At 40.4% G+C, this 20,955-nt stretch overlaps 1 protein-coding gene across 1 annotated transcript; it reads left to right on the top strand.

Moving 5' to 3' along the window:
* The first annotated feature begins 3,139 nt into the window (after positions 1–3,139).
* On the top strand, positions 3,140–17,635 carry LOC143942172 (Fc receptor-like B). The gene is made up of 4 exons (XM_077463430.1): positions 3,140–3,541; positions 3,624–3,890; positions 14,341–14,631; positions 17,478–17,635. Exons 1-4 carry the CDS (start codon positions 3,181–3,183, stop codon positions 17,567–17,569), a joined length of 1,011 nt encoding a protein of 336 aa, XP_077319556.1. The 5' UTR covers positions 3,140–3,180; the 3' UTR covers positions 17,570–17,635.
* Positions 17,636–20,955: the final 3,320 nt, after the last annotated feature.

A 20,955-nucleotide genomic window follows, 5' to 3' on the forward strand; every position in this document is an offset into this window, starting at 1 on the left:
TTATAAGTGAAAGGCAAAACATCTGTGTATAGATATAAAAACATTATATGCTCTCCCCCCCCCCCTTTTTAGAATTGATTGCCTTCCTTCTTTCTCAGCTGCATAACGAGCTTAGAGAGTTGGGGGAGAAGAAACAGCAGCTCATCGGTCTTCCCAGTAAATGTCTGGGAAAGTGGGGCATGTCACCACAAGTCTGATCATTGGAAGAGCAGAATTATTTTCCAGCACAGCTTGAGAACTGACCAGGCCGTGCTCTCCTGCTTGGCATGGTCAGTTATTAAGAGCAAAGCAGAGGGACTGGCAGGAGCACCGGGGATTTCACACAAAGAAAGCAAAGGGAACAGGAGATTTTCTCATACAAGTACATGGTACAGCAGGAACATATCAGGAATAGGAAATGTCGGGGTACGGTTTGATAGGTTGGGTATCTATCTTTACTCGTCGGTGCAACCTCATCTTTTGTATTTTACCAAAAACTGGGTAATATATTGCTTAGGGGCGCTCTGCAAAAAATGTTTCCCTAAACCACTAATTTGCAGTGACTGTGGCAAAAATGTTTAAGACAATATGATAATATACACATATATGATGACAATAATTACACTGAAGAAATAGTGGACATTGGTGAACCACCAAAAATAATTATAAAAAATAAGCAATGTAAAGTCCAAAAGACGTGTCTCTACAAAAAATAAATTCTGCTGATCCAGAATGTGGTATAAAAATATTAATCGTGATAAAGCAACAAGTCGGGAAAAAGGCTTGCGACTCCCTCCACCATACACGCAGCAATACACCAGTTGTGAAGATGTAAGTCCAAACTGCTTACCAGATCCGTTTGACCACTTTAATTAAAAAGTAAGTCAAACAACGCATGTACAGGATAATGCCTGCTCATATGGATATTGATGCAAATGATAATAGCTGGTGCGTCTCTCTCTTCACAGACTCAAGCGGCAAATGTGGAAAAATAAAAAAGATCCATAGCATAATACTGACTTTAATTAAAAAATAAGTAAAAAAACAGCAGGGCAGAGCTGTGAATACGTGTGTGAATGGACACACAGAACAGAGGCTCGGGAGCGAGCCTGCTCAGATGCCTACATAGGAAGCTGCTTGCACTGGGGGACATTTAGCAGGGGGGAGGGGCCAGGGGTGCCTAGGAGGGACCTGAGAAGAGGAGGATCGGGGCTGCTCTGTGCAAAAATATTACATAGATTAGATAAGTATAACACGTTATACATATAAAAAAGAAAGCCTGCCTTTAAAGAGGAACAGCAGTCGGCTCACCTAATTTGTAATAAAAACATCATTGCCATTCTGAAGCTTCCCTCCAACCACTTTGCATATTATTTTATATATACTGCGATTCTGTACTTGCCAAATACTCGTCAGAAATCTCCCTCCGCCGAGTCTGGCTGCAGCCATTTTAACTGTGGGCAGCTGAAGCTGCTGTCAGTTCACTTCCTGGATTCACACAGACCCACAGAGGCACACCTCCAACTCTGGCAAACTCTCACAAGAAAGAGAGAGAGAGAGAGAGAGAATGAGAGAGGGAGAGAGAGCATGAGAGAGAGAGAGAATGTGTGTGAGAGAGAGAGAATGAGAGAGAGAGAATGGAAGAGGGAGAGAGAATGAGAGAGAGAGAGAATGAGAGAGAGAGAGAGATAGAGAGAGAGACAGAGAGAGAGAATGAGAGAGAGAGAATGAGAGAGAGAGAATGAGAGAGAGAGTGATAGAATGGAAGAGAGAGGGAATGAGAGAGAGAATGGAAGAGAGAGAGAGAGAAAGAGAGAGAGTGGGGGGAGAGAGAGAGATAATGGAAGAGAGAGAGAGAGATAATGGAAGAGAGCGAGAGAATTAGAGAGAGAGAGTGAGAGAGAGAATGAGAGAGAGAGAGATAATGGAAGAGAGAGAGAATTAGAGAGAGAGAGAATGAGAGAGAGAGAGAGAGAGAGAGAGAGAGAGAGAATGTGAAAGAGAGAGAGAGAAAGAGAAAGAGAGAGGGAGAGAGAGAATTTGAGAGAGATAATGAGAGATAGAGAGAGAGGGGAATGAGAGAGAGAGATAGAGAGAGAATGGAAGAGAGAGAGAGAGAGCGAGAGAGAGAGAGAGGATGAGAGAGAGAATGGAAGAGAGAATGGATGAGAGAGGGAGAATGAGAGAGGGAGAGAGAGAGAAAGAAAGAACGAGAGAGAGAGGGAGAGGTAGAGAGGGAGAGAATGTGTGTGTGTGAGAGAGAGAGAGAGAATGAGAGAGAGAGAATGGAAGAGAGATAGAGAGAGAGAGAGAGAGAGAGAGAGAGAGAAAATGGAAGAGAGAGAGAGAATGAGAAAGAGAGAGAGAGAGAGAGAGAACGAGAGAGAGAGAATGAGAGAGAGACAGAGAGAGAGACAGAGAGACATAGAGAGAATGAGAGAGAGAGAATGAGAGATAGAGAGAATGCGAGAGAGAGAATGAGAGAGAGAATGGAATAGAGAGAGAGGGGGGAGAGAGAGAATGTGAGAGAGGGATAATGGAAGAGAGAGAGAGAATTAGAGAGAGAGAGAATGAGAGAGAGGGAGAATTAGAGAGAGAATGAAAGAGAGAATGAGAGATAGAGAGAGAGAGAGGGGAATGAGTGAGAGATAGAGAGAGAATGGAAGAGAGAGTGAGAGAGAATGAGAGAGAGAGAGAGAGAATGAGAGAGAGAATGGAAGAGAGAGAGAGGGGGGAGAGAGAGAGAATGTGAGAGAGGGAGAGAGAGAATGAGAGAGAGAGATAATGGAAGAGAGAGAGAATTAGAGAGAGGGAGAATGAGAGAGAGAGATAATTAGAGAGAGAATGAGAGAGAGAATGAGAGATAGAAAGAGAGAGAGAGGGGAATGAGAGAGAGATAGAGAGAGAATGGAAGAGAGAGAGAGAGAGATGTCTATGATGTCATAAGCCTAGGCTATGACCAGACAGGAAACAGGAAGTTGGCTGTATAAAGGGATTTAGTGACAGAAAAAAAAGTTTTACAATCCAAAGATAAAACAACAAGAGCAAAATTTTTAATAGATGGAAAGATGAAAAAATGACTGAAGGTCGGATTTAATGTCACTGTAAGGGGAAAAGTTTTCATTGCTGAAAATAAAGATTCACCAGCGTGTGGGGAAATCTCTGTGCCCAGGACTACAAACATTCCCATTTCTATAGAGAATGTATTTTTCTCATACAAGATGTGTTCACCTCTCTGTGTTTTGCTGCACACTGTGCTCTCTATGTGTTCTGTGTGATCTCTTTTCTTCTATAGGAGGGGCCATCAAACCTGTGGTGACCTTCACACCCAACTGGGGGAATATATTATACTATGACGATGTGACTCTAACATGTGATGTGCCGTCTACTGCACCAGAGGAGCCCCGGACCTATCACTGGTACAAAGATAAGAGACCAATACCTGGAGATCAACAGAGACTTCATATCATTGGATCTTCAGTAGGACGGGACAGAGGAGATTACCAGTGCCAGACCATCGGTGGTGATATCAGTGATCCCGTCTTCCTAAATGTTACATATAGTGAGTCGTCCATCTCATCTCCATCATTACAGATTGTTGGGTGTGAATAGAACAACCTAAAGTATCATTTATTACATTTCAGGTTATGTCATCCTGCAGAGACCTCCATCTGCCATCTATGAAGGAGACCCCCTGACTCTGAGATGTCATCATGTAAAAGATTTTAAGGCAATAAACACAAAATTCTACAAGGATGATCAGGAGATAAAACCATCAGAATCCGACTCCACATTCCATATTCCTAATATAACGAGGAGTCAGTCTGGATGCTACAAATGTACTAAACAATTACGTTATTATCGTACAGATGTGATAGAGAACTCAGATGAATCCTTTATCTCTGTGAAAGGTAAATGAATGTCGTATATAAACTGTATTCTTAGAAATATTAGTAGATCCAGAGGAAGGTGAACTCCCAGAAATAATATGATCTGTGAAGTGATTCTGTTGAAGAAATAAAAAGAAGAAAATTGGTTGTAAAGACTAAAGATTTCCATTCTCGGCATTCAGGTAAAAGAACGTTCCCTTCTGTGCTTCCCCCAAACACTTACCTGTCACCTCTCTCTATCCAGCACTGACCCCACCAGCACTCCTCTCTCCTCTCCCCCTCCAATCACAGCACACAGAGGCAGCCATTGGCTCCTGCTGCAGCCAATCCAATTCTGTGAGGAGGGAGTGGGGTGGTGTCTATGGACAGTGGGGGTGTAATCACATGAACCCCTCCATAGCACACAGCTTGTTATGGGGGTACTCAGAAGGGAGGAGGAGCCGAGAGCGCCAGCAGGGGACCCCAGAAGAGGAGGAGAGAGATTATTACAGATCAGGTAAGTATCACATGTTTATTATTTCATAAAAAATGAAGCTTTGGAATCACTTTAATTATCCCCCCCCATTTCTTGAATCTTCATTTCAAAATCTTCCCACCCAACATCCAGCACTCCCGGGTGTGTCAGATGTCTGAGTCCCCGCCGTGTGTTGTGCTCCCAACTACTGGTCCCTATGACTAAGGCTGGATTTACATCTCAGAGAATTCTGAAGCCCCCCCCCAAAACAAAACAAAACATCAACACGCTCACCCTGAAGAATAAATTCCTTCTGCAGGTTCAAATTCTCCCCAAATTTGCAAAAATTCCCCATCCTGACAGTCCAAATCCTCCTCCCAGCACATATCCTCGTCCTCCAACCCCACCTTCCAGCTCAAATCCCCCCCAATACCCCACAAATCACCCTTCCTAACGCACATCCATTTTCCTTCCAAATCACCCTCCTAGCAAAAATCCTCTCCTCCCAAGTACCCCCTTCTAACTTAAATCCTCTCCCCCCAAATACCCCCTTCTAACTTAAATCCTCTCCCCAAATACCCCCTTCTAACTTAAATCCTCTTCCCCCAAATACCCGCTTCTAACTTAAATCCTCCCCCCCCCCCCAAATACCACCTTCTAACTTAAATCCTCCCCCCCCAAATACCACCTTCTAACTTAAATCCTCTCCCCCAAATACCCACTCCTAGTGTAGGTTTTCCTCCAAATCCCCCTCCCAGCATAAATCCCCTAAAATCCATTCTCTTTGCAGAAACCCCTCCATATTACTCAAATTAGATTGAGAATTAGAATTAGATTGATAATTAGAATGATACATGGCTTGATTCCCCGCACCCTACCTCCTCCAATGACTTCTCCTCTTCCGGAAATGTGTGTAGGGACGGGGAATCAAGCCGTGTACTGTGTGATCTAAGAAGATCTGTGTAATCCGCTGTATGGAGGAGCGATCCACTGACAGGAGTGGGGGGAGCACAGAAAGTCCGCACCTCCTCCCAGATCTCTCTTCGATGGTACTTCTCCTGTCCGGACTTGCAGTGAAAGCCAGGGTATAATGTTCATTAGACATGTGCATTTCGTTTCGTTCCGAATCGAAATTCGGACGAATTTTCATTATTCAGACATTCGGATGCATCCGAATTACCGAATTGCAATGCTAACGAATTCAAACAAAATTTGAATCAAATTAGAAAAATGACATTTTGCGACCCAATTTGGGGCCATGTATCTCGGGGCCACTTATAGCTAGGAACCCCAAATTTTATATGCAGACACAGTGGAACTAGCCCTACAACATATCCAATGGGGTTGGGGTTGGGGTTTCTAGCACAAAGTGACCCCGAGTTACGGGGGGCCCCAAAATCGGGTCACAAAATGTCATTCTCTGCTTCAGAAAAGTGCTTGACATTTTGCAACCCGGCTTTGGGGCCCCATAACTTGGGGTCACTTGGAGCTAGAAACCTCAAATTTGGATATATTGTAGTGCTAGTTCTACTGTGTTTGCATACCAATGCTAGCTATAAGTGGCCCCGAGATACGTGGCCCCAAAGTCGGGTCGCAAAATGTCATTCTCTTCTGCAGAAAAGTAATATAAATGAAATAAGATGTGTGTGTTGTTTTGCACTGTACACTGCAAGTATGAGAAGTTGATGTGACAGATGTATATAAGTAACTAACCATCTTCCAAAATTTCTAATTCAAATAGAAAAGATTAGAAAAAAACATAATTTAATAGAATAAAATAGAAAGGATATACAACCATCTTCTGAAATTCAAATTTCAAATAGAATAAATTTGAATTTCGAATAGTATGAATTCAAAATTTTTAGTTAATTAATTTTAAATTTGCATAGAAAAGATTATAATAAAATATAAAATAGACTAGAAAAATGATGGAACAGAACAGAATAGAATATATTATATTTTATTCTGTTCTGTTCTATTGTTTTTCTAGTCTATTCTTTTATATTCTATTAAAATCTTTTCTATTAAAATCGAAATCATTATATACTAACTTTGAATTTTCGGAAGATGGTGGTTTTATAATATATATTTTTCTTTTCGACATTCAAAATTTGTATAGAATGAATTTGAATTTGAATAGAAAAGATTAGAATGGAAATAGAGAATAGACTAGAACAACAATAGAACAGAATATAATATAGATATTATCTATTTCATTTTTAATTTCTTTTGCAGATTACTATTTGTTTCCATAAGATCTCTTGCAGACTATTAGCATCTATTTACATTTTTTGCAGATCTCCTGCAGACTATTAGTATCTATTTTGTTTTCTAACCAGATCTCCTGCAGACCATTAGCATCTATTTTTTTTAGCAGATCTCCTGTAGACTATTAAAAGCCATTGCACTTCTTTTTTTTTTGCAGATCTCCTGCAGACTGTTAGAATCATTTTAATTTTTTTTGGAAACATATTTCATTGTTTGCAGATCTCCTGCAGACTATTAGCATCTATATCTAAAGGAAATGGCTGTTCTAATGCAAAAAATAAAAATAAAAATGAAATAGATGCTAATTGTCTGCAGGAGAGCTGCAAAAAATGAAATAGATGTTAATATACTGCATGAGATCTGATGAAAATAAATAGTAATCTGCCAAAAAAAAATGAAATTGATTCTAACAGTCTGCAGGAGATCTGCAAAAAAAGAAGTGAAATGGCTGTTAATAGTCTACATGAGATCTGCTAAAAACGAAATAGATGCTAATAGTCTGCAGGAGATCTGCAAAAAAATGAAATAGATGATAATAGTCTGCAGGAGATCTGGTGAAAAACAAAATAGATACTAATAGTCTGCAGGAGATCTGCAAAAAATGAAATAGATGCTAATAGTCTGCAGGAGATCTTATTAAAACAAATGGTAATCTGCAAAAAAAATAAAAATTAAATAGATAGTATCTATATTCTATTCTATTGTTCTAGTCTATTCTCTGTTTCTATTCTAATCTTTTCTATTCAAATTCGAATTCATTCTATACGAAATTCAAATGTCGGAAATATATATATATATATATATATATATATATATATATATATATATATAAAACCATCTTCCGAAATTCGAATTTAGTTTATAATGATTGATTTTGATTTTAATAGAAAAGATTTTTATATATAAAATATATATAAAATATATAATATATAAAATATATATAAAAGAATAGACTAGAAAAACAATAGAACAGAACAGAATAAAATATAATATATTCTATTCTGTTCTGTTCTATCGTTTTTCTAGTCTATTTTCTATTTTATTATAATCTTTTCTATCCAAATTTAAAATTAATTCATTTAAAATTTTGAATTCATACTATTCGAAATTCAAATTTATTCTATTCAAATTTGAATTTCAGAAGATGGTTGTATATTGTTTCTATTTTATTCTAGTAAATTATTTTTTTCTATTCTGTTCTAATCTTTTCGATTTGAATTAGAAATTTTGGAAGATGGTTAGTTATTTATATACATCTGTCACATCAACTTTTCACACTTGCAGTGTACCAGTGCAAAAAAATACACAAATCTTATTTAATTTATATTTATGGTATCAATGAAGTTGTCAGCATGCCTGATTGAAGAAGTCACAGATGTCGATCGCAAGGCAAGTGCATATGCTGTATGTAATTGTCCACTTGCCAAAAGTTGTGTATTATATTTGTCCACTTGCCACGTCACCTGCCACAAGTTGTGTATTGTCCACCTGCCAGGAGTGCCACGTGACCTGCCACGAGTGACACATAGCCTGACACGAGTGCCACGTGACCTGACACAAGTGCCACGTGACTGGCCACAAGTGCCACACGACCTGACTTGTGTGCCACGTGGCCTGACACGAGTGCCACGAGACTTAACACGAGTGCCATGTGACCGGCCACGAGTGCCATGTGGCCAAGTTGTGGATTGTCCACTTGCCACGTCACCTGCCACCAAGCGACCCCAGATATGGGCAATATGAAAGTACTTTTCTGCAGCAGAGAATGACATTTTGCGACCCGAATTTTGGGCCACATTTCTCGGGGTCACTTATAGCTAGAAACACCAAATTTGGTATGCAACCACAATAGAACTAGCACTACATTATATACAAATTTGGGGTTTCTAGCACCAAGTGACCCAGAGATACGTGGCCCCAAATTCGGGTCACAAAATGTCAAGCACTTTTGTGCAGCAGAGAATTACATTTTGCGACCCGAATTTGGGGCCACGTATCTCGGGAGCACTTATAGCTAGAAACACCTAATTTGGTATGCAAACACAATAGAACTAGCACTACAACATATTCAAATTTTCTAGCACCAAGTGACCCCGAGATACATGGCCCTAAAGTCGGGTCGCAAAATATTTTCGAATCCGGTTGAAATAATTTTGAATCCTGTTGAAATCATTTCGAATTCGGTAGAAATATTTTCGAATTTGGTTGAAATATTTTCGAATGTGACCGATTTTTCAAATTCAGTAGAAAACTAAACGAATTTAAGGAATTTAACGAATATAACTAAACAAAATTAATTAATTAACAAATTAAAACGAAACTAAACAAATTTTTTCCTTTTGCACATGTCTAATGTTCATGGGGGGGTGGCCTGGTGGAGGGGCACAATTGATATCTAATGGGGCTCAGCCCACCCCAGCAACCCTCAGCCATGTACATTTGAGTGCCCCTCTAGGAAAGGCGCCTGTAGGCACATGTCTACAGAGCCTAATGGGAAATCTAGCCCAATTTAACACACTACAAAACCTTACTACATAGAAACATTTGTTTAAATATTGTTTTCTTTAGTGCTCACCATAAAAAGACAATACAGTGTGTAAAAAAATACATTTATTTTCATTTCCTTATAGTCTATCCTCATAATCATCGTCCTTCCTACTCCTTATTAGTTATTTAGTTTGTTAATTTATTTATTTCCAAATCCAAAACTATATCAGTGCTGATGTGATCATTACACGGCTTTATTTATCAGAAATCTCAGCTGATAGATAGCGTTGTATTTATACATTAAATGTGCACCTAGAAAGAGATACAATCCTTCTAAGCTTTTTTTATTTTTTGTAATAAAAATGAAAGTTTACATGAAAATATTAAAGGTGCTTCTCTAACCTTTATGAGCCATGTATAGCTGTATTTCTCTCAACCCCCCCCCCCCCCCCATTCTCTGTTTCAGGGAGGAATCATGGCCGAATTTTTGCCTGAATTTGGGCGTGAAAGGGAGCCAAAGATGCTCCGCAGTAGACTTGTGCACAACGGAAAATTTTGTTTAGTTTCGGTTCGTTGTCATTCGTAAAATACATAATTTCGTTGTGTTATATTCGTTATGTTACGTTTTCGGATAATTCGTTATTATTTGTAGCGTGTCGAATTCATTTGTTCGTATTCGTTGAAATTGGCTATTTATGTATGTATAGACATTCGTGATAATGATTTGTAGTTTGGAAAGTCGTTTGTTTATTGAATCTTTTAACACACACAATGACAACGTCTCTTCTCCTCGGCTCAAATACAATACAACACCCTTCTAACTCAGTTCTCAGGAATGCACTTTGCCAGTAATCCAACCTCCGGCACAAAATTAATTAGCTGATTGGACTATAAGATTTACTTTGAGCTGATCTTTTGTTTCATTAGATCTTTAAAGAATTACCAAATCATGTCGAATTCATTCAAATTCATTCGTTATATTTCTTTCGTATTCGTTGTTATTTGTTATTTTTTTATTCGGATGCATCCGAATGTCTGAAAGATGCAAAATTCGGCCGAATTTCGATTCGTTACGAAACTAATTGCACAAGCCTTCTCCGCAGCCACAATGAAGATATGTGAACCGGCTTCATAGTCTGCCGGTCACAATCTCCTGTCATGCGAATTGGATGTGAGGAAAACCACATCCAATTAAAATAGGTGTGAACACAGCCTTAAAAAAACAAAAAATGTACCTTTACAGCCCCTTTAATCACCACCTTCCTCATTCACTTTAAAACGTCTGTAGAGAAGAGAAGAATGCAGATACACAGGTACAACTTGTGAAGGAGGATTTGTTTCATCTCTGTGTATCACCTGAGACCAGTCCCTTCACTGGGTATATGGAAGGGTTTACAACCACTTTCATACTTTATACAGGGGGACTCCCTTGTAGCACCGGAGCTCTGAGCCCAGTTATCATTCGGTAGATTGACCGATTGAAGTTTGTATGATTGTGTTGGCTTCCTCCTGTGTCTCGGTTTACCACTCACCATCCAGATATACATACAGATTAAAGGAACAGTGGATGTCTCCTATCTCCCAGGGGGGACATCAACAGAGAGGGGTGAGTATCGGGACTATTACGGGGCACATGAGGTATTTTTATATAAGAGATAAATATCAAGACAATAAGTCATAAAAAACAATTTATTTAAAGAAAACAAATAGATAAGAAGCATATAAAAATATATACGAGGTCTCAAAGTACAGTTGGTAGAGACTCATGAGGTGTTTATTCAACTAGTTTCGCTTAATTGCTTCATCAGGATAACACCTAAGTCTGCAGATATACAAGTAAATATGAACATGTCATTAATATCAATAAATACAAAACTCACAGATATTAATAAATTTAAATTTAAATAAATCTATACAGTTTGTTGAGACATGAGAGAAAGAAAAATGTCATCATTCCAATTTAGACATAGAGGCATATTCCTACCTCTCCTTTCAAGCCCACTCTCTGCTCCCGGTCAAGTCCAAAGGTGCAAAGGGAGAAAGTTCCTCCCGGCGACTGGGGGAGGAATAAATCACAGTGCCAGCGACAAGTTGAAATATTATAAGGGTTTGCTGGGTATATAAAGATATAAATATGATCATAAAAATAAAGTAAATTTGAAGAAAATAAATGAAGATTTAATAGAAGGATGTGAGAAAAACCACCGCAAGGAGGAAGCAAAGAAAAATATATACCCCCAGTGAGCTAGAATAAAATTCAGGGATTGTGAGGAGAGCCAAAGGTGATATCTATACACTCAATAGCTGAGAAGAGTTCCGTGGTTGGGAAAGAAGGTACAAAATGTGAATAAATGAATCGAGGTGAACTATGAAGGATCAGTGAATCAAAACAAAGGATCCATTAGGAAGTAAGAATAAATGCTAGATCAGAAAGAGTGGAAAGAGAACAGAGTGTAGTTACCAAAATAAATGTTAAAATTTTACCTCCTCTTAGGAAAGCAAAGAAGAGAAATTTTGGGGATCCCGGGGGAGAGGGAAGCCAGAAGACTAGCTAACCATAGAAGGTAGTAAACCAGGGATTAGCTAGGAGACAGGGGTGACAAACGGTCCATCTCGAATTGGCCCAATGTTCAGTAGATTCAAGTATTTCCCACCAGATGCTAGATGGCACATCCATAAGGTAGAGAGGTGAAAGCAAGCAAAGTTAGGGCCATGAATTAAAAACTCGGAGGTTTTAATGTGATGGGCTGGTCGCTTATCCCTGTGTCTTCTGTTGATCACATCCCGGGTCCCGTCGCTGCTGTGAATAGGCGTTATAAACGCCCTTTTTATACCTCCCAACCCTGCCGTGGGTCCACTCACCGTGTCGCCGGCGTGTGATGTCAGCGGGGTCAGTGGTCCGGCAAGGCATGAGAGGATGTCCGCCCCGCGCCTGCGGCGCGGCCGAACGGACACCAAAAACATGGCCGCGCCCATATCATGGACATTCGGCTCACATGGTCCGCCTGGCCGACAGCGCATGTGCATTTAGCGGAATACCACACACACACGTACTGAAGCGAAATGTCAGGGGAGGGGAGTAGGCCTGCCCCCCGATCGCGTCAGTAGGACAGAGGATGAAGCACCCAACCAACGCATCATATTGCAGGTGAATGGGCACTCCCCCTGTCCCCGGGCCACACCAGCCGCTGGGAGAAGAAGGAAACTCCACACACCAAAGGGGAACCAGAGATAAATTAGAGAACTAGGCTATATGTGTCAAAGAGAGCCAGGAAAACGCCTCCATTTACATAAGATACATAGAACAATATGTTTTTAAAAAATGCACATATAGCTCGTACAAATGGATTACAAAATTAATATAAAGACAAGAAAAGATATTTGTAATAAACAAATAATAAAGAACAATAATATATTATTGTGCCCATACACAATATAGGGACAAAACCCCAATTGTGTCAGGGCAAGTCACTAGCTGGGCAGGGACGGCGAAGAAGGCAATGTATTCAGTACCATCATATCTTTTTTGTTATTTTTTTATTATATAAAATTATTTGAAAGGCCAAATCATATATAAAGGGAGCCAAAGGGGAGAGGGAAAAAAGGAGAGAGAAAAGGAGGGAGATGTTTTTCGCAGGATAAAGGCAGAGACCAGGGGGCCAATACTATGAATATCATATATAAATATATATCAGAATTGGTTATGAAGTACCTATAAAAAGGCTTTAAAGGAGTTGGTCTCATTGAGTCCAGGGGGGACAAGTGCGTTCAGTTTTTCTATCCATATAGCTTCCTTTTGTAGGAGTAATTTGTCCCTGTTGCCCCCCCTAATACTCAATGGGACCACATCCAATGCCACAAATTTGAGGGTTTGTACTTCATATCGGTGGTATAATCCGATATGTCGTCCGATAGATGTTAATTTGCCATTAGTCGTATAATAAATATGGTCCCCTACTCTCTGCCTGAACTCCCGTATGGTTTTCCCAATATAATACGCCCCACAGTGGCACATCATTAGATAGATGATACCAGTAGTGCCGCAGTCAGCTCGAGATTGTAGTTTATAATTTTCTCCATTCGGGAGAACCACTGATGTTCCCGAATATATCCATGGGCACATAGGGCAATGACCACAGGGAAAGGTACCTTTTTGACTAGATTGGTTTAATCTGATAGTGACTACTGGTTAGTCGATCCCTCAGTGATCTAGCCTTACGGAAGACTATTTCAGGAGTATCTTTCACGTATTGGGTAAGTATGTGGTTTTCTGTATGTAAGTGCCAATGTTTGGAGAGTATAGTTCTAAGTGTATCCTGGTGGGCCGAAAATTGTGTGATAACTTTGACTGTCTCCGTTCTAGTATTTTTCTTTTTAGGGTAAAGTAAAGATGTTCTATTATAACTTCTAGCCCTATTAAAGGCTTTACGTAAATTGGTAGAAGAGTAGCCCCTCAGTAGCAAGCGCTCTCTAAGAGCTGCTGCTTGTATGTAGTAATTTTCTTCACGTGTGCAGTTTCGCCGGAGTCGCAAGTATTGTGCGAATGGGATGCTGCGCAACAGAGGTGTTGGGTGGGCACTTGACGCGTGCAGCAAAATGTTGCCAGCTGTCTGTTTTCTATACAAGCTTGTCTCCAAAAGACCATCTGGATTTTTTGAGATGTAAATATCCAGGAAAGAAATCCTGGAGGGGTCTGTAGACACTGTGAATCGTAAGTTTAGGTCGTTTCGATTAATAAGTTTGACAAATTCAAGGAGTTGGTTATTAGAGCCTGTCCAAATAATAAATAAATCGTCAATGAATCTAAACCAACATAAAATAAACTCCAGATGGGCCTGAAATAGTTCAGATGAGAAGACTTGTCTTTCCCACGCGCCTAAATACAAATTCGCATAGGAGGGGGCACACGATGTGCCCATGGCCACACCTTGTCTCTGCAAATAATATTGTTCTTCAAATAAGAAAAAGTTGCGGGTAAGGATAAATTCAAGTAGTTGCAAGATAAAGTTATTAAGGGGCCAAGAGGTCTCCTCTTGTTCCATAAGGATATACATACAGATGGAAGAAATGACTTGTGACAAAGCTGTCCTTACTGGGTTCTCTAATGATGTGTATTATTGTGGTGGATACAACAGGTCAACTTAGCCAAACGTGGATAGAAATTGTTTTACATCCATTGCACAGCATTGTGTGATTATCAACATTTAGAGAATAAATAATGCATTCCCATAATTTATCATTTCTAACAATTTCCTCTTCCAGAGCTCTTCTCTCCTCCAGAAATAAAAGTGACCCCATCCAGGGTGATAGAAGGAGATGAGATGACGGTGAGATGTGACACCGGACGGGATCCGCTCAGAGGCGGAACAGAGCTGCACTTTGCCTTCTATGGAGATGGACGGACTGTGCGGGGATACGATGTATCTGATACATACAGAGTGCCGTCATCTCAGCTGGAGGATTCTGGGAATTATACCTGTGAAGTGAGGACGGCGTCCGACACTGTGAGGAAGATGAGTGATGGGCTCTATATCCAGATAATGCGAATACCCGGTGAGCTTGAAGAATTGAATAACCACCTGATCTGTACATGATCTGTCTCAAATATCACTTTGTGCAAAATCATTCCGCCTGACACCCAGTCTGTATTGATAGTTTGACAACTTTCTGACTTGAGACGATCCACAGGCAGTGTTAGCCCACCAAGACAATGCTGAAGAGAGTCCATTGTAGCTTGTTCCAGACTGGCATGTACAATGGATGTTTTAGGGAATGTTTTTCTTGCATGTGAAGAGAAATTTTGATCTAAAAGTGTCCCAATTCTCTAAAAGTTCCTTCACTTAGAAATATAAAATATAAAATTTGTAAAATATAAACTAATACAACACACAGGTAAGAAGGGAGTTCCTAGCTAAGTGCTGAAACAGGGCTGTGCTTAACATTATGGTACTTGTGGGTCAGTACCCAGGGTGGCAGGGTAAGATGAGCAGCACCAAGACTCAACATTTACACATTGTGATAGCTTGTTCTATTTCTTTTTTCTTTATTTACTTCACTTATTCATTTTTCCTTATTCAATTCCCATAAGTATTCCTCCCCTTCCCTTATTCTCTTTCCTTTAGTCATTCTTCCCTTCTTCTCTTTCCCTTTGTCATTCTTCCCTTCCCTTCTTCTCTTTCCCTTTGTCATTCTTCCCTTCCCTTCTTCTCTTTCCCTTTGTCATTCTTCCCTTCCCTTCTTCTCTTTCCCTAAGCCCTTGTACACACGATCGGACATCCCAACGGAAAATGTCCGATCGGACCGTGTTGTCGGATAATCCGACCGTGTGTGAGCTCCATCTGACTTTTTCCATTGGAATGCCCGACCAACAAAGTTTGAGAGCTGGATATAAAATTTTCCAACAACACGATCCGATCGGACTTTGTCCGATTGCTTGTAGAGAATTCCGATCAGACAAAGTGGCACGCATGCTCAGATCAAATTACGAAAACCAAAGCTTTTGGCTACTAGCCTAAACGTAGTCCCGTCGTAACGAACGAACGTCATCACGTCCAGAATGATCGGATTTTCTGACAACTTTGTCCGACCGTGTGTACGCAACACCCGTTTCGGACAAAATCCGTCGGAAAAAAATCAGACGGATTTTGTTGTCGGAATGTCCGACCGTGTGTGCAAGGGCTTGGTCATTCCTCCCTTCGCTTATTCTCTTTTCCTTAGTCATTCTTCCCTTCCCTTATTCTCTTTTCCTTAGTCATTCCTCCCTTCCCTTATTCTTTTTTTCTTAGTCGTTCTTCCCTTCCCCTCTTCTCTCTTCTTTTGATTGGGTGAATCTAAAGCTGAAAATCACAGAATATAAAGCAGACCCCGTGCTGCCTTCATTAGTACATTCTAGCATTGGCTCTAGGAATGAGGCCCCAGTTCACCATTGCCATGGGGTTGTAGTAAATCTGTGGGATTTGTAAAGTTTGTGAATCACAAGTCAAAACGTTTGCAGGTTCACCCCCCAAAAATAAGGAACAATAAGAATAACTATTATTTAAAAGAATAGATTACTCGGTCCTCTGTCTATAAAAGAGTGGGCTCACAATGGCAGCCATATTGCCTATTTATGTTGGAACTCTTAGCCCTTGTACACACGGTCAGAGATTTCGACAACCAAATCCGTCGGATTTTGTCCATCGGATCTTGCCCAAAACTGTTGCATACACACGGTCAGACTAAGTTGTCAAAAAATCTGATCTTTCAAAATGTGATGATGTAATTTCGTTATGATGGGACTACATTCAGGCTAGTAGCCAATAGCTTTGATGTAGGAATTTGATCTAAGCATGCGTGGCACTTGGTCCGATCAAAATTCTCTACACATAATCAGAGTATGTCCGATCGGCCCAGTTGGTCGGGAAATATTTCCAACATGTTGGAAAATTGGGTCCGACGGATATTCCGATACCACACAAAGTCGGATTATCAGACGACACGGTCCGATAGGACACATTCCGACGGATTCTCCGACCGTGTGTACAGGGGCTTAGAGAGAACTGACAATTCTGTGTAGGCAGAGATACTTTTTTAAATTAACTATTATTATTATATTTATTTTTGCCATTAGTACATGACCCCATGGCAGTGCCCAGCTTTCTATACCTTCTGCTTAAGAATAGCTTGCTACAAAGCCCTACATAACAAGATTTTCCTCCCGTTATAGTGTTTGCTTTAAAGTTTGTGAACTTCAAGCAAGATTTATGAACTGTTTGAGAACTGAACCCAAGCTAATTAGTTCATACTGAAATAATCACAATAGAAGGGGAAGGGTTTGGTAAAGGGATGTCATGACAATAATGGCCTTCTTCTTCTCCATCATTCAGATGGACCTATGGCAGGATGGTGTCCAAATAAGGCCCTGATGTTGGGGACTCGAATCTTCTCTCTTCATTAACCAAAAATTATTTTTAACCTTTGATCCCAGACCAGTTATTTTTAGGCTCTAATTAAAAAATAAGATCTTTTGTTACCTCCATAAGGTCAAGACATCGGGCAGAGAAATGATTGAAAAAGCTCTACATAGTAAAAATATACAGTTAAATATAAAGTTGAAATACATATCTTTAATGGTTTGCCAGCAAATGGATTTGTAAGTTTGGTCAGCCAGTCTTGTGATTTATGCTCTTCTTGAGCAAATGACACACTTATCTCCCAGTTCAGTTTCATTGCTTCCCGTGTCACCTGTCCTCCTATTATTGGAATAAGTTAGAACATATTACTGGAAAATTAAACCACATCGTTGCATCTGTCCAGTAAGAAGGAAGCTAATCCAGATCCTTCATATACATTCAGAATTTGTAATAATTCAACATTTTTCTTATCTAATAATCGTAATATTTCCATACTTCTCTCCTCAGATTACACGGTGCAGAATATAATACGCCTGGTGATCTCTGGATTTGTATTATCTGCTGCCGTATGTTTCATCTACTTCCACAACAAGTGGTAGAGAGAAGAAGAAGAACTTCTAGGAATTTTAGGACCTCAATGAAACATCTAAGTGAACATGGAAAAGGTCTTGGCTGAATTCAAAGGAACATCATTTTTTTAAAATAAATTTATATTCACAAAAAAATATGAGTGATTAAACGAATTGGCTTATACACTGAATACAGTAAGCAGTGGACAAGGCAGGAGTGGTCACTGAGATTACACATTGAGGAGAGTATAACAGGAAGGAAATAAAGTGTTTTATTTTTATAAAAACGGAGAAAAGTCCCAAAACACAAATGTCACACTTTACTTATTATGTTTTTATTCTGAATTCTGAAAACTAAAGAAAATATTTAGTGGGGTTTTGTATATATTGGGGCTGATTTACTAAAACTGGAGAGTGCAAAATCTGGTGCAGTTGTGCACGCCGGTAGCCAATTCGCTTTTAACTTTAGATTGTTCAATTAAACTAGGTTGAAAAACTGGAAGTTGCTCCAGATTTTAACTTTCTAGTTTTAGTAAATAACCTCCATTTTCTTTATTTTTAAATAATGGTCAGGTAAAGTAGAATTATTATTATGTTAACATTTTATATTCTTATTTTCAGCCAGCAGATAACATTGTAGGCTAATTTTCATGTTTCTCCAATCTTCTTATCTCTTTTTGTAAAAAGCTTGTAGCCTTGTACCTACATTATATTATGTTATGCCTGTTACTGTGTTATTTTTTTTAGGTTTCTGGCTGATGCATGCAGGGGTTAATGTAATTGTATGACATGTCTTCCCCTGTATGTGTGTGTGGTACCTCCCTTCTTCAGCCACTATATATACAGGGGGAGCCGGCCTTGTGGTGCAGTCCGGTGTAGGAGACAAGAATCATGCAGTGAGGATCTGTGTATTATGTAAACCATTCTACCGGCAGCCTCACACTTTAACGTGACCCGTTTTTAGGCAACCGAGTGAATGGATTTTATATATGAGGACTTTCCTAATTTTAAGGTATGGGCAGCACCACTAGGGAAACAGCACAGCCAAATCAATGTACAGACAAATGTAGTGTAAAGTGAAATCATTTATGTAAAAGAATTATTCTGTAATAATGTGCCACCTCAACTGTACTCTGCAAATCAACCCAGTAAACTGAGTTTTGTTCAAAGTAGAAGTTGCCTTGTGTTGTTTACTTGAGGTGGGGAGAAGGGGATTAAAGTGATGTATATTTATGCATAGTTGTCTGGCGAGGCAAAAGGGGCAGCTGCCCTGGGTCCAGTTATTGTTGTGGGCCCGAAGCACCTGCCCCATACTTGCCATCTCTTCTGGTTTACATGACCTTGTCTCATGAAGTCTTATGCCCCATGCAAGCAGTCGGATTTTCCGGTGGAAAATGTTCGATGAGAGCTTGTTGTCGAAAATTCAGACCACGTGTAGGCTCCATCAGACATTTTCCATCTGAATTACCGTCACACAAAATTTGAGATCTGGATCTCAAATTTTCCGACAGCAAAATCCATTGTTGTAAATTCCGATCGCGCGTACACAATTCCGACGCACAAAGTTCCACGCATGCTCGGAATCAAGCAGAAGAGCTGCACTGGCTATTGAACTTAATTTTTCTTGGCTCGTCATACGTGTTGTACATCACCGCGTCCTTGACGTTTGGAATTTTTTGACAAGCTTTGTGTGCCCGTGTGTATGCAAGACAAGTTTGAGCCAACATCCGTCAGAAAAAATCCATGGATTTTGTGGTCGGAATGTCCAATCGTGTGTAAAGGGCATTAGTGCCATGCTGTGTCCCGATATCTCAGTGTGAAGTGCTGTTACTGAGACCCCTTTCACACCGAGGGTGTTTTGCAGGCTCTATAGCGTTAGAAATAGCGCCTGCAATCCGCCCTAAAAAAGCTGCACCATTGTCTGTAGTGTGAAAGCCCCGAGGGCTTTCACACTACAGCGGTGCGCTGGCAGGACATCAGGGAAAAGTCCTGCCAGCAGCTTCTTTGGAGCGGTGAAGGAGCGGTGTGTTTACCGCTCCTCCACCGCTGCTTCCCATTGAAATCAATGGGGCAGTGCTGTAATATCGCCGGCAAAACGCAGCTATTGCGGTGTATTATCGGCGGTTTTAACCCTTTCTTGGCCGCTAGCGGGGGTAAAAGTGCCCCGCTAGCGGCCGAAATGCGCCGCTATGGGCGGTGTGGTGTGAAAGGGGTCTTATGCCACCCAGCTCTGCCCTATTGCAGTGTACAGATGACTCATGTGCAGAAAATGTCAGCATTCACTTGTAAATATCAGGCATTGGTGTGTAAATAGAGGCAGTACTCATATGTATGATGCCCTCCCTGAGGTCCCATCCACCATCACCTCTGCTGAATACTGCCCAGTGCCCACTGCCTGCAACTGTGGTCATCATTGAGTTTACCATCAGCTTGTTCTGCAAAGGTAAGCAAAGTGTAGGAGGGGTTGGTGTAGGGTGTGCAGAGGTAGGCAAAGAAGGAATGTTCAGTTTGGGTGCACAGGTGAGCAAGGAGGTGATGTACAGAGGTAGAGACGGTGGATGTAAAGATGAGAAGAGGAGGCTTTAAGGTAGAGGGGTTGGAGTTGAGAGAATGGGGGAGGTTTGGGGTGCAGGGGTTAGCAGGGGGATTTAGGTTGCAAAGATATACTGATGGGGTGGATAAAGATGTACCATGTGTGTAGGGCTTACTATTCATTTCATTGGGCTGCTCTATGCGCTAGAAATGTGGAAAAAAATTCCTGACCCTTTTTCGAAACTTACACCGAACCACATGGTGCCACACCACCATGAATTTTGGTGCTTCTGAAAACACACATGTCCGCAGATGGGTGAGGGGGGTCAATAACAATAATGGCACTTCTGTGTATCTGCTAGAGAGCAGTGCATTTTTCTGGTGTCAGAAAAGCGATTTTGCATGTGTTCAGGACACACTTCTCATTACATTAAAGCTTGGTGTAGAATCCTTTCACACTAGTGGCCAGTGTAAATCCCTCCTTACAGTACATTGGTGGTCACTATAAATGCTCCTATTACATTAGTGGTAAGTGTAAATGCCCTTTACATCAGTGGCCTGAATTGCTAGTTGGTAAAAAAAATCCTAACTTGCATTTGTGGTCAGTGTCAAATCCTCCTTTACATTGGTGGCCCATGTAGAAGCCCCCCTTAAATTGATGGTCAATGTAAATTTCCAATTACATTGGTGGTGATTGTAAATTCCCCATTACATTGATGGCCAGTGTAGAAAGATCTGTTTATTGGTTTTTGGTGTAAAATCACTCATTACATTGCTCAGTAAATTCTTCATCACATTGGTAGTCAGTGCAAATTCCCCATTACATTGGTGGTTAGTGCAAATTCCCCATTACATTGGTGGTTAGTGCAAATTCCCCATTACAT

This window comes from Lithobates pipiens, unplaced genomic scaffold, assembly GCF_037356315.1.
Source record: "Lithobates pipiens isolate NorthernLeopardFrog02 unplaced genomic scaffold, aLitPip1_a1.2 Scaffold_30, whole genome shotgun sequence".
In the NCBI taxonomy this organism is placed as follows: domain Eukaryota; kingdom Metazoa; phylum Chordata; class Amphibia; order Anura; family Ranidae; genus Lithobates; species Lithobates pipiens.